General features: G+C 32.9%; 1 protein-coding gene across 1 annotated transcript; it reads left to right on the forward strand.

The window, feature by feature from the left end:
- Nucleotides 1–7799: 7799 nt before the first annotated feature.
- On the forward strand, nucleotides 7800–9233 carry LOC134855978 (putative tripartite motif-containing protein 64B; the record flags this gene model as incomplete). Its single annotated transcript, XM_063872344.1, is given in 2 exon segments — nucleotides 7800–7952; nucleotides 8602–9233. Coding segments are annotated over 2 exon segments (330 nt in total), but the record flags the coding sequence as incomplete, so codon positions are not given.
- Nucleotides 9234–14223: the final 4990 nt, after the last annotated feature.

The following is a 14223-nucleotide window of genomic DNA, read 5'->3' on the forward strand; positions in this document are numbered from 1 at the left end:
GCTCAACTTCGATTTACCCATTCAATAAAAGTTGCACTTTGATGAATCACCATTCATAGGGAAGCTGCTTGTATTAGTTAAACGTGGAAAGTATATATATAAAGTTAAACTGTTTAATAGCTAACCAAATGCTATACCTTCGCCAAAATTGAACTATTTTGAAAATTGTCAATTTTCTTCTCAAACTTCATCATAATTGCTTCAGCCACATTTAATTTCAAGCTAAAAAAAACAAAAAGTGCCCAACCCAGAGTTCTCCAGCCAAAAGAAGATCCAGGATCTGAAGACTATAGTGAATCCGACATTTGAATTTCTCAAGTTCCAGAAACCGCATTAAAAGCTAAAAGTATCTGAGACATTTCTAAAAAGCGTTAGACTTAAATGAGGATCGTTTTTCTTAGGGTTGACTATCAGAATAAAACTGTCAGAGAAGTTGAATCTCTTTGAATGACATGTTCGAGAGTATCAGTGTTAACTCCAAAATTGAAGTTCGTAAAAAGACTCAAAAATTTTCCTAATTTGTTTTACTTAAAAAGGTTGTTTATATAGACTATGAGGAGATCATTCACACATTTGTAGCTTCATAAGTCCAATAAAGGATGAAAAAAATCAAAAATGAGTCGTAAAAGCCCTAACATTCAAAAAACACCGGCTCAACTTCAATTTACTCATTTTTTAAAAATTGCATTATGAAGAACAAGGTGTCTTTGGAAATCTAAATTTATTGGTTAGACATGGAGAATAAAAAAACATGCGGTTAAAACGTTTTATAGCAAATCAAAAGCTATACCTTCGCCAAAGTTCGATTTTTTTGAAAAGTTTCATTTTTTTTTGTCAAACTTCATCATATTTGCTTTAGCCACCTAGAGTTTGAAGCTATAAAATTATATGAGACTTTTGTAAAGTGTAATAGACATCTATGGGGATAAATTTTTTTAGGTTTATTGATCAGATTGAATCCGTCAGTGAAGTTTAATCTCATTGAAGGACATGTTAGAGAGTGGTCACTCCAAAATTGAAGATCAAGAAACGACTCAAATTTTTTTTCTAAACTTGTTTTATTTTTTTGGTTGTTTTATACAGCCTTCAAAGAGTTTGCTTACAAAAGGTTAGCTTTATAAACCTAACAGATGACAAGAAAATCAAAATTGAGTAAAAAAAAACCCCAACCCAGAACAAAAAAATCTGCTCAAACTCAATTTGCTCAAATTTTCAAAATTGCAATGTGATAAACAAGCAGTCATTGAAAAATCCCCATAAGTATCTAAACGTGGAAGACAATTTAAATTCTTATTTATAAATTATTTTAGTTGACCAAAGGCTTGTTCTCCACCAAAAATCGACTTTTCAAAGAAATAATTTTTTTTTGTTTTCATCGTTTTTAAGCACGCAAAATGTTTTCATTCGAAGTTTTTAGCTGATACCCTTCTAAAATGTAGTAGACATCTATGAGGAGCTGTTGAACTGCTTTCTATTTCAAAGTGATTGGATCAAAATAGTTTCATCTCATTGAACGCCTGTTGGATTGTATCAATTTTCACTAAAAAATTGAAGCTCGTAAAGTGACCAAAAAAAGTTTTTTTCAATTTTTTTCCTTGGTAAGGTAAACTATAAAACTCATAGAAAACTCTCATGATAATTTTTTTTATTAATGTCATATGGGTGATGAGAAAATTGAAAGTGAGCCGAAAGAGAGCCGAAATGGCCCCGGACCCATAAAATTCACCTTGGCTCAAATTTGAATTTCTCAATTTCTAGAAACGGCAGTTTAGCAAACAAGTGCTCGCTGGAAAGCTGAAAAACATCTCATTGAGATTTCACATGAATAAACTCATCATTATAAGTCATATTGGTGATGAGAAATTCAAAATTAGCCGAAAAAGAGCCGAAATGGCCCCAGACCCAAAAGTTTCACATTGGCTCAAATTTGAACTTCTCAAGTTCCAGAAACCGCATTAAAGTAAATAAGTGCTCATTGGAAAGGCGTATTTGATTTTAAAAACCAATCAGCATTGAAAACAATCTTAGGCTTACTACTAAACCTAAGTTTCTTTCTCCTTGCCAAAAAGTGACATCTCTAGGGCTAAAAACTAAAATTATGGAAAATAGCCTCAAAAAAATTGTTGATCGAGAAGACAACATCACCATCGTGTTCCTCGTTCAAAATATGGCCTAGAGGTAATTTTTATTTATTAACATATTTTTTTTGAATCTGAATCACCTCGATCAAAGTCGGGTTGTCAGAGTAATTACACTTTATTGCAGATTTTTCATTTAAGACTGGAAAGTTAGCCCTAAAATTTTTTTAAAAATCCAGTCGGTCAATTAAGCTCGAGAAACTACCAGAATCGTTAAGTTTTCAAAAATTGGATCATTTTTCGATGAGAAACACTATAAAAAATTACGATAGACTTAAAAAGCCCTGAAATTTTAAATAATTATCTTAACTCAACAACTGATACATATTCAAAGATTACATGAACAGGGCTTTGCAAAAATATTTAATAAATTCCCAAAAACACCTTTTTTGATCCTTTTTCCGCAAACCATCACAAAATCGATCAAAAGCTGACATTGTCTATAAAAACTTAGGGTCAGGCAAATTTCAGATGAAACGACCACCAATGATTAACATGCCACGGAAAAAAACAAGTAAAGGGACCAAGTGTTTTGTTTCGTTTTTAGGAAGCAAGGCCTAGCCGTGTCACTTTTTGGTTAGTACCGACCCTCGTTTTTTTGCATTGGCTCAAAAGGGTTTCCGGTGTCTAAGCGACCTCGGACTTCAATTTTTGGCAATAAGACACAACTTTAAGATACCCTATTGGAAAAAAAACGGAAAAAACTGTCTTTGAAAATTTGGGGTCAGGCAAGTTTTTTCCGGGTTTTTTTTCAAATCGGGTATCTTAAAGTTGTGTCTTATTGCCAAAAATTGAAGTCCCAAGTCTCTCAGACAACGGGGAACCTTTTGAGCCGATGCAAAAAAAAGGGTCGGTACTAACCAAAAAGTGACACGGCTAGGCCTTGCTTCCTAAAAACGAAACAAAACACTTGGTCCCTTTACTTGTTTTTTCCGTGGCATCTTAATCATTGGTGGTCGTTTCATCTGGCCGTTATGACGTCTGCTTATAGCTCGACTGGTTGTAGTACCGCTTTATCGAACTGTTGAATTTGCCGCGGCTATGTCCATAACTCTTACTTTTATTAACGATCATATTTGATGATTTTGTGTTTCGAATTCCGTATGTAATTCGAATGGTGGTAAAGGCTTTTAAAAGCAGCTGATCCTTAAGGTTGAATTTGCTGTCTACATTTTTCAGTGGTGAGTTGCAATGCCGTCTCTGATTGAGTATGGTCGTCAATTGGGTTTGAAATATCACGGTTTGAAATATCATGGAGTATGGTCGTCAATTGGGTTTGAAATAATTAAGCAAACGATCGTTATAGGAACACTGATTTAAAACTAAGATGAAACTTCTGCATTTTTGGAACAATTCTGCATTTTTTTTGCAAATGGTGATGTGTTTTGTTCGTTTGGCTATGAGCAGACAAAAACCTAGAGAAAAGGTCATTTCGGTTGTATAACAGCTTTTTTATAAAAAGAAAACGAAACTTTTTTTTAGAAAAAGCCGTTTTTTTTGCTTTTTTTCCAAGGCTTTTTTGTTCTCAAGCAGGCGCTATAAGAAGCTTCATAAACTATTGTTGTTGAAGTTTTCAAGAAGGGAACAACGTTAGCTATTCGTAAAGATCTGAATTTCTCCAATTTTGGTCGTTTACCTCCAATAAACGGTCATAATTAAAAACAATTTAAAAGATAAAATATAAGTACATAAAATTTTTTAAAAATAATTGGAAAGTTTAAATACAGGTAAAGGTTGGTTATTTTTGGTGATTTGCGCGCTATCATCGATAAGCTTGTCATAGTTTGGGACAAAAAGATGCCTCGTTCTGTAGATCAAAAGGAAAATTAGATTGGAGGACGTTGAGAGGAAAAAATAACTTTTGCTCTTACATTTTAGTTTAAAAATCGACAAAACAAAAAAAAAGTAATTTAACCCCCGACTTCTGATAGTAAGCGTCGACTTTTTAACAAAAACTACAATTTAACCCCCGATTTCTTAAATTAAAATACAAAGGTATATAGCGTTACGTATTTTACTGATATAGTCAAATGACTTGCCTTAAATAAATTTGGAATAAAACATTACTCAGTAACTTACCCGTGCTACGAAAACGCAATTTGTTGCGCCAAAATTATCACAAAATGGCCATGTTAGCACTTTTCAAACACTTATAACCTCACGACAAAAATCACAGGTGAATTTTGTCCACATTTGATCTCCAGACAACAGCATTGTTAGATTTATTGTTCCGACTTTCGAAGAAAATGAGGGATATAACTATATCTGCTAGGGTTGGTGTTTTTAGAGCAATTTTTCAAAACTCTGTTCCAGCGGGGGATCGATCGCTTGATCTACATGCGACCTACGGAGTGTCGCACTATTATAATAACGTGTCATGCAGTTTTGGAAAAAAATTTTAACCCGCAATACAGAATGTTTCAAATTGAATTGTTTGAAGCAACTAATTGGTTTCATTATTTTCATACGCGACTCAAAGTTGGTAGTTGATTGATTTCCAAAAACACAGATATTTCAGACCACAAACAATTCTACATTTATGTGCGAATAGTGATGGTTTTTGTTCGTTTGATTATGAGCAGAAAAAACCTAAAGATAATGTAAATTCGATTGTAAAACAGCAACTTTTATCAAAAAAAAATTCAAGGCTTTTTTATTCTCAAGAAGGCGCTAAAAGAAGCCTCAAAAACTATTGTTGTTAAAGTTGTCAAATGTGGAACAACAGTAGCTATTCGTAAAATTCAAAACGTATGATATCTTGGTCCTCTAACTCCACCAAATTTTAAATACAGGTTTATATTTAAAATACAGGTTGGTTAAATTTGGTTATTTCGGCGCAATCATCGATAAGCTTGTCGTAATTTTGGACAAAAAGATGCCTCCTTCTGTAGATCAAAAGGAAAATTGGATTGGAGCACGTTGAGAGGGAGTCAAACTGCATCATAAAGAGGTTGGGAAGTTGAGAGCTGTTGAGCCGTATCAAAACAAAAAAATCAATTTTTCTCATGTTCTGTCTCTTAGTCTATTTTGTTGTTAAGTTCTGATAATGTTCTGATTTTGCAATTGCGGAAAGTTTGTATTGAACCTTGTAACTGGTATTCATAGAAGTTGCAACATTGGGGATTAAGCTTGTGTCTTTGATTACAACACTAGAGTAATTTTCACATTAGAAAAAATGTCTTTTTATTGAAAAAAATTTAAGAACAAATTGTTTTAAATTCAACGTCTTGTTATAGAAAAATTAGGTTTTGGTTTTCATTTTAGTTTAAAAACCGACAAAACCATTAGAAAAAATTACCCCCGGCTTCTGAATGCAAGCGTCAACTTTTTAACATAAGCTACAATTTAACCCCCGATTTCTTAATTTGATCTTCAAAGAATTATAGCGTCATGCACTGTGCAGGTAACGTCAAATGACTTGCCACTATTCTTTTTGGAAGAAAACATTACTCATTAACTTACGCGTGCTATTAAAATACAATTTGTTGCGCCTTATTTATCATACAATGGCCAAATTAGCACTTTTCAAACCCTTATAATTTCAGGAAAAAATTCATAGGTGAATTTTGTCCAATTTTGAGCTCCAGACAACAGCATTTTTTAAATTTATTGCTCCTATTTTCAAAAAAAAGAAGGATATAACTATATCTGCTAGGTGTGGCGTTTTTTTATTTAGAACACTGTTACAAAACTCTGTTCCAGCGGGGATCGAGCGCTTGATCTACATGCGATCTACGGAGTGTGCACACCACTAAAGTAACATGTCATTCATTTTTGGATTTTTTTTTTATTTTCCTACAATACAAAATGTTTCAAATTGAATTGTTTGAGGCACCTAATTGGTTTCAATCGCTTTCAATGTGCAGCACTTAATTTTTGAATTGATCAGCCTAAAATTTATAGTTTTGCCAAAAATTAATCACACGAAAACTTCTCGATACCAATAAAAAAGGCAGTCGGAACATTTAGGGTTTTGTCCTGCTATAAACAGTCTTGTTTTACCTAAATTTTTTTTTGTATACATAAAAAACGACAAAAATTCGAAATTCGAACTACAAATTAACATGAATTTTGACAAAAATTTTCATAAAAATCTTTGCATTAAATCAATTTAAACAAGAACCCTAATTTTTTTCAACTTAAATTGATCCTATATTGATCTTTCCTAAATTGAAAACAAAGTCTTGTCCACAACAAAATAACTGACACAAGGATAGTTGGTTGTTTTCCAAGAAGCACAAAGATTTCAGACCACAAACAATTTTACATTTTTTGCGAATAGTGATATTTTTTGTTTGTTTGATTTGGAGCAGACAAAATCCTAGAGAAAAGGTAATTTCAATTTTATAACAGTTTTTATCGGAAAAAAAAACAATTTTTTTTTTAGGAAAAGTTGTTTTTTGTTTTTTTAAGGCTTTTTTGTTCTCAAGAAGGCGCTAAAAGAAGCCTCAAAAACTATTGTTTTTGAAGCTTTCAAGAGGCGAACAACGGTAGCTATTGGTAAATATCAAAACGTCTGATATCTTGGTCATCTAACTCTATGAACGGTCATTATTAACAACAATTTACAAGTTAAAAAATAAGTACATAATAATTGAAACATAATTTGAAAATTTAAAAACAGGTTGGTTATTTTTGGTTATTTGCGCGCTATCATCGATAAGCTTGTCATAGTTTGGGACAAAAAGATGCCTCGTTCTGTAGATCAAAAGAAAATTGGATTGGAGGACGTTGAGAGGGAGTCAAACTGCATCATAAGGAGGTTGGAGAAGTTGAGAGCTGTTGAGCCGTATAAAAACAAAAAAATCATTTTTTTCTCATGTTCTGTCTCATAGTCTATTTTGATGTTAAGGCTCTGATTTTGCAATTGCGGAAAGTTTGTATTGAATCTTGTAACTGGTATTGATAGAACTTGCAACATTGGGGATATACTTGTGTCTTTGGTTCAACATTAGAGTAATTTTCACATTAGAAAAAATGTCTCTTGTTGAAAAATTCTAACAAGAATTTGTTTAAAATTCAACATCATGTTATAGAAAAAATAGCTTTTGCTTTTCATTTTAGTCTAAAAACCGACAAAAAAAATATTGATTTTACCTCCGACTTCTGAATGTAAGCCTAGACTTTTTCACATAATCTACAATTTCACCCCCGATTTCTTAATTTAAATTTAATTTGCAAGAATCACAGATATTTTCGACCACAAACAATTCGGCATTTTTTTTAGCAAATGTTGATGTTTTTATGTTCGTTTGACTATGAGCAGACAAAAACCTAGAGAAAAGAAAATTTCGATTGTATAACAGCTTTTTTATCAAAAAAAGCAAAAATTTTTTTTAGAAAAAGCCGTTTTTGCTTTTCTTCCAAGGCTTTTTTTTGTTCTCAAGAAAGTGCTATAAGAAGCCTCATAAATTGTTGTTCTAAAAATTTTCAAGAGGGGAACAAAGTTAGCTATTCGTAAAGATCTGAACGACTCGTATTTTGGCCCTTTACCTCCAATAAACGGTCATAAATAAAAACAACTTAAAAGATAAAATATAAGTACATAATAATGAAAAAAAAAATTGAAAAATTAAATGAGGGTTGGTTATCTTTGGTTATTCGCGCGCTATCATCGATAAACTTGTCATAATTTTGCACAAAATATGTCTCGTTCTGTAGATCAAAGTGAAAACTGGAATGGAGGACGTTGAGAGGCTGTCAAACTGCACGATAAGGAGATTGGAGGAGATGACATTTGAAATCCTGGAGTACCAAAATGAGTTCCTCAAACTTCTTTTGGTCGAAGAGCAGGCTTCCAGTTCACTCTACGAAGCAAGTTTTTCTAAAATGTCTTGTAATAAAATTATCCAAAAAATCCAAAGAATTCAAAGAAATTTTATTTTTATTTTCGACTTTATAAAAACATGGAAATGGAATCAGAGGCGAAGCAAACACCTTAAATTTTCATTTTTCATGAGGGGAGCTAATTTTATTAGAAAAAGATTCTACAAAGAAATTTTGACTTTTTCAGGTCGGCCGAATAGATTTTTTTGAGCTTTTCTAAAAATAAGCTTATATAGCAAATTATTTTTTCCCAGTTCAAATTTGACAGGAATTCTGGAGTAAATATACTTTTTCTGATACTTACGATTCATGATAGAAGTCTAGACTATTTGCAAAAAAAATATGCTGAATTACTTATGAAAATATTTCGTGAAAATGATAAAAAAATTACTGGGAAAATACTTTTTTTATGAAAAAACTTGAAATTTGAAATTGAAAAAAATTAAATGATAAAAACCGAAAAAAATACTGGGAAAAAGTTCAAGTAATTTTTTGAAAAACATCATCATTAATTTTATAAAAACGATTACAAGTTTTTTAAGAGCGATCACAGAATTTTTTCAATGAAAAACATTATGAGTTTCTTAGAAATGATCACAGAACTTTTTAATAAGACCTATCAAGAGTTTTTTTTCAGAGCGATCACAGCTTTCGCGTCAACACTTTCCGTGGAGATTGTCTTAATAAGTTCAAACAGTATGACGATATGAAGACAAAGTTCGTTCAGGACATCAAGAAACTCTTGGATGAAATAATGAAAGAATACGGAACCTTAAAAGACGCGATGAAAAAAGCAAACGAAGTCACAAATTGAATAATTAAACAAAACTAGCAATTCAAACTACCACATAAAAACACGGTACAATTTCATGAAGTATGATGAATTAAATCAATCAAAAACTGCGCGATGATAAATTTTTGGTGATCTGTTCCAAATATGGGTACAATTTTTATCCCTGTTAATAATTCTGTTCTTTCGTTTTTTCTGCAGCCAGGTCTGCAGCGTAATTCATTAGCCTGCTTGTTTTCACCAGTGCCAAGAAAAATATTGTTGAAATTCTGGATTTCTGTGCGTCGGTTTTTGAAAAATCAAGCGGCGTGTTGGGCATAAAAAAACTTGATATCTGATTAAACAAAAAGAGTATTATCATAAAGCGTAATTAGACTTTTAGAAACAATTTTTTGTCCAGAAAACATGGACTATCATGCTAGCAAAACGCTTGCGAAGCTCAAATTTTGAGTTCAATCGGTCCGTTGCAGATTATGAAGTGTAAGGATTTTTATACAATAGAAAACAAAACATTTATACTAAAAAAAATACATTTTATATCGGAAAAAAAATGGCCTAAAAATTTTTTTTTCAATTATTTTACATAATTTCATCAAAATGTAATAATTTTGTTTTAACTGCCCAAATATGTTATGTTTATCATAAATGTGATCTCTGAAAAACTTGAAAGATTCAATGCATTCAAAAAATGATTTATGTTGCATTGTCTTCAAAAGCTCATCGACAATTTACGATCCTTGCAGTTAGAGGAGCTGATAGTTAAGGGTTTAGGAAATTAGATGCCCAGCATATTAGACGATTATGAAATAACTGAACTTAGGTGATAGCTCTGTGAATTTAGACGACAAGAATTGACAACATATTTTTTTGTTTAAAATGAAGATACACAAAAACAAAAAATTTATTATCCCAGAACTGTTCAAAGTTTTATTGTAAAATATTTATACAATATCAAATCGAAAAAGTTCAGTAAAAATTTGATATGCAACTTTTAAACTATTTGGTTGCTCATAACTTGATTTAGAGTTGGACAACCAGCGTATACTCAACCAAAGGTTAATTAAAGTATGAAGGAAAATTTCACCCAATTTGCACGCAAGTTACCCGCACTGGAGTTTCGGGAATAAAAATCGATTAAAAATGAGTCTCATTGTCATTGTCTCTAAAAGCAAAAAATACTTGATTATCATTGACTAAAAATAGATTATAATGCTATTCTTTACTAAAGCATTAAAATCCCTTGCAAACCAATTATGATTGATTCATTTTTCACTTTTATAGTTAAGCACAAAAAAACTCAATTTTAACCTTTTTTCCATTTTTTTGAGATGCCAATTTCAATGCACATGAAGTCGTTTTCATTTTTTTAAAGTAGAATTGATAACTTATTGTTAAGTTTATACATTTTTTTCAGCGCAACTTTGATTTCAGTTTATCATTTTGTATTACTCAGTTTTGTTACTTTCAACCTTTTTCTTAATTTATTTAGAAACGTGTGCTGATGAGGGAATGGGGCAAATGGGAAAGCGTTGGGACGTTGGGGATGCGGTAAGGGGGCAAAAGAGCAATCGTTGGTGGGGGGGGGTAAAAGAGGCAAACTGATTTTGAATGGATTATAATTAACTTTAAATTGGATAAAAACAATGGATTAGGATCAAAATTACTATTTTTTTGTTGTCTGGGGCAAAATGGGAATCGACTATATTAATTACATTTTAGAACACAAAAACCCATTATAATTAATTTTTTTTCCACTTTTCTTAGATGGGGGTACCGTCGAAACTCAAATATACTCTGATCTTCTAATTTCCTTGTCCCGGTAATTAACTTTTTCCATTGTCAACAGCTTCCTTGTATCATTATTAAACATTGACGTGTCATCCGTACTCTAGTTGATTTTGCTTTTCATATCAACTGGCGACAAAAAAAGAAAAAATGCTGCATCAGAATGGAGCCTTGGGGTGAACAATATAGAACATTTTGAATGGAAAACACAACCCCTCCCGTCCGTATATAAAATACAAAATGGGTTGTCGCTGGAATATGAAAAATAATGTGCTTGTTTTTCCGCTAAATAGTTTTCTGCAAAAAATGTTTCTGTTTACTTTTGCATATTAAAAACTCAATTTTAATAGCGTATTTGTTCAAATCAACATATCAAGTAAAATCTAAACTTTTTGCTGCAATTGCTTTTAAACTGTTTTGGCTGATATTTTTGCCTGGATACAAGAATCACCTGCATTGAAACAACGAGTTGAAACGAAACATGAGTTTTTGATTTTCTGAAAGTTCAATATTTTTCAATAAAAGTGTGAACTATGAAGAAATTAACGTCAACGCTCGGTACAATCTATAGCAAAATGACTAAAAACGTTGAATATAAAAACTCTTAATCATAAAAATTTCTCTTATGTTTTCAATGGCCGATATGTGCGCATTTCTACATGCAAAATAAGCTCGCTGGTTTTCAGAAATTTTATTCATTGCTATTGAAAATTTTGCGGTCACAAATTTAAGCAAAAAAATGATAAATTGTTATACTTTTTCAAAAAATTTTTTAGCAAAATACAAATTTAATCATGTAACTTTGTGCTAAAAAGACTTGTCAAAAATCGATATTCTGATTTTTTTTAATTTCCAACTTGTTCATTTATGTCATATTTTCAGAAAGTAGATGATTGGATGATTCACAATGAGTCGAAGGTTCATATGAGTTTGAAGACAAACTTTCTATATGATATAAATTCACACTAGCATCAAAATGAGCCCTTGTTGGTAGAAATTACTTTCTTGTAGACACTTTTTGATGTCTGCTTTCAAATTTGGTCATCAAATTTTTAAAAGCGAATAACTAAGCGCTTGAATTGTAGTGCATTTTCATATAGCAGTAACGAACCGAATACTCAAGTAGTCTAAGATTTTCCAAATGCAATTTTTTGACATTTACAACACTGAAAAGCTGTACTTAAAGCTTTTTAGAGTGATAAATGCAACACCCTGGTTCCATTTCAGGGACTTGTCTGCTAAATGAGTGCACGACTATAGGCCGCCTTTATAGGTTTGAAAATTTCGACGTAGTGACCTGATTTTAAATTGACAAAGCACCGTTTAAATGGCGGACAGTAAATCAGAACTTCAGCTTAAATCGACGAACTTCATTTGAAATCAAACGACTCTTCATTTCAAGTTACTGCCATAAATTTTGGTTCCCACAAACATTTCACATCTTTCAAGACAGAATTCAAATAATTCAAAAATAATTCAAAACTGAAATTTGATAAAAATTGGTAATTTAACAACAAATATTGGCAAATTGGCAAAATGAAAATGGCAATTTGGGTAAAATTTTTTGCAATATTTGTTCTGATAAGTTTCGCAAAATGCGAAGTACAAAGGTTATCATGGCCCGCTTATTTTGCCCACTTGGAAATTCCGACAGGCAAGAATGGGAGCATCAGATGCGGAGGAACTTTCGTGAGGGAAAACAAAGTGATAACGACTGCTTACTGCTTCACAAAAGATTTCAGAGAAATGATCGATGAAAAATACTGGAGGGGTGAGAAAATCAAATGTGATCACGTTATCTATGGTGGTTGCGAAAACTAAATACCTACGAATTTTGGAAGTCTTATTAGGAGGATATTGAATCTTTCTCTCAACCCAGAGAGTTCGAGGCTCACCATTATTTGTTTTTTTTTGCGTGATAATAGCGAGAGTGCCTTCAGTTTGGCAGATCGGAAAAAAAATCATATAAACTAGGTTTCAATCGCGGTTCTCTCTTAAAAAGCGGAAAAATTTTGATGCTGTTCATTTTCCTTGGGGTCAATGTCTCAGTTTTATAAAAGCTTTCGGTCATTTTGCACTAAAAATGCCAACCAATAAAAAAAAATCATCTTAGCTCACAGCTTGAAATATATATCTATCTGTTCAAAAGTACCAACTTAACAGATAAAAGAAAAGAGATTTAGCGTGAAGATGACGGTCTGTAAGTAAACAACCGCGTATTCTGTATCGTCTGTAGGTATACAAAAACAATTTTAACCAATCAGACTCGCGATGCGAAAGCATACTTAGGAAAAAAACGCGGTTGTCTACTAACTGCTCTGTAACCGAAGCGTGAGATCAGATTTGACTGAAAGCGCGAACGGCGCTGAAGAAAAACTTCTCACTTTCTATCTTTGAAAGTATGTTTCAGATGCGACTGTGACCTATAATGACACTCAAAATACAGACAAGAGTATGAAGTTCCACACAGCTGGGATAGCCAAAATCGACATACCGGCCAAGTGAGTGTTAATTCTACGAAGTTATTGTCCTGTTTCAACAAAAAGTATTTGACTAATTTTCGGGTTTTTTGAAACATTTTGGGACAATCGATTCGCCGTCTGCTCAGAATAATCAGCGGAGGTTCGCCTTTTTCGACCATCAAGAGAGCTACGAAAGGGTAGCTTTACATCTATGCAGAGGCGGGAAGGGGAGCGCATGTTTCTTCTTTTAATGATTCGACCCCCTCACCAAACAAAGGGTTTTCCGCCTTTGGTTTTTTCATGACATCCATTTTGATTAGGATATCAACTAGGATTTATTTTATCTTCAGAAAATCCTCGAGAAAATCCTAGATCCGCCCCTGGTTATGACACAAAACCTATTCCTATGCGAGGAGGGGTAGAAGGGAAAGAAAAATAAAATAAGTCAAGGATGCCTTACAAGATATACATGAATTGTTTAAAAGATACAGTAGATGAACCGAGTTCTAATAAAATTTCAATTTTGATTTCAAAAAAACCAAAATACGATTTCAGCTTTTCGACAGACCCGGTGACATCCAACATAGTGATCGTGACAATCAAACCCTTCAAATCTGCCGAACCTGCACAAGAATCAAACGCAGTGCCCCCAAAGCCCGCGACGACATTGAGATTCTGCAACAACTGGCGGGAAGAAGTATTCACTTCTTTCAAGCAGGTTGAAAATTTGAACACCACTTTTACTGAGGTAAAAATAACGAAATGCGAACCGAATCTTCCCCTGCATACAAAATACACCTGTGGGCAAAAAGACGACAAAGCGGTCGAGAAGCTATGCAGACAGGACGTCGGGAACCCAATTCTCGGTGTAGATTTGAACGATCCCAAAAAACGATGCTTGTCGGGTTATGTAGTGACTAAGTCGCTCAATTGCCAGCTGTCCGAACTAGGAATGACGGCTCATTTAGAAGAATGGATCGAAGCTCACATAGTTGATGACGAGATTGAGGAAAATTGGCCTCAAAATACTACTACTGACGTCACGACTAAAAACTACTGCGCAGGACTTACTTTTGACTCGATTCTGATATCAGGCGTTCTTATACACCAATTCATTTACTATTTCACTGCATAAGAATAAAGACTGTCGTTATTTATGTTCTAAAAAAGGGAGTTACAATGACATCGAATGTATGAATTTTGCATCCAGTTTTTTTTTTTA

Source organism: Symsagittifera roscoffensis, unplaced genomic scaffold (assembly GCF_963678635.1).
Source record: "Symsagittifera roscoffensis unplaced genomic scaffold, txSymRosc1.1 SCAFFOLD_587, whole genome shotgun sequence".
In the NCBI taxonomy this organism is placed as follows: Eukaryota; Metazoa; Xenacoelomorpha; order Acoela; family Convolutidae; genus Symsagittifera; species Symsagittifera roscoffensis.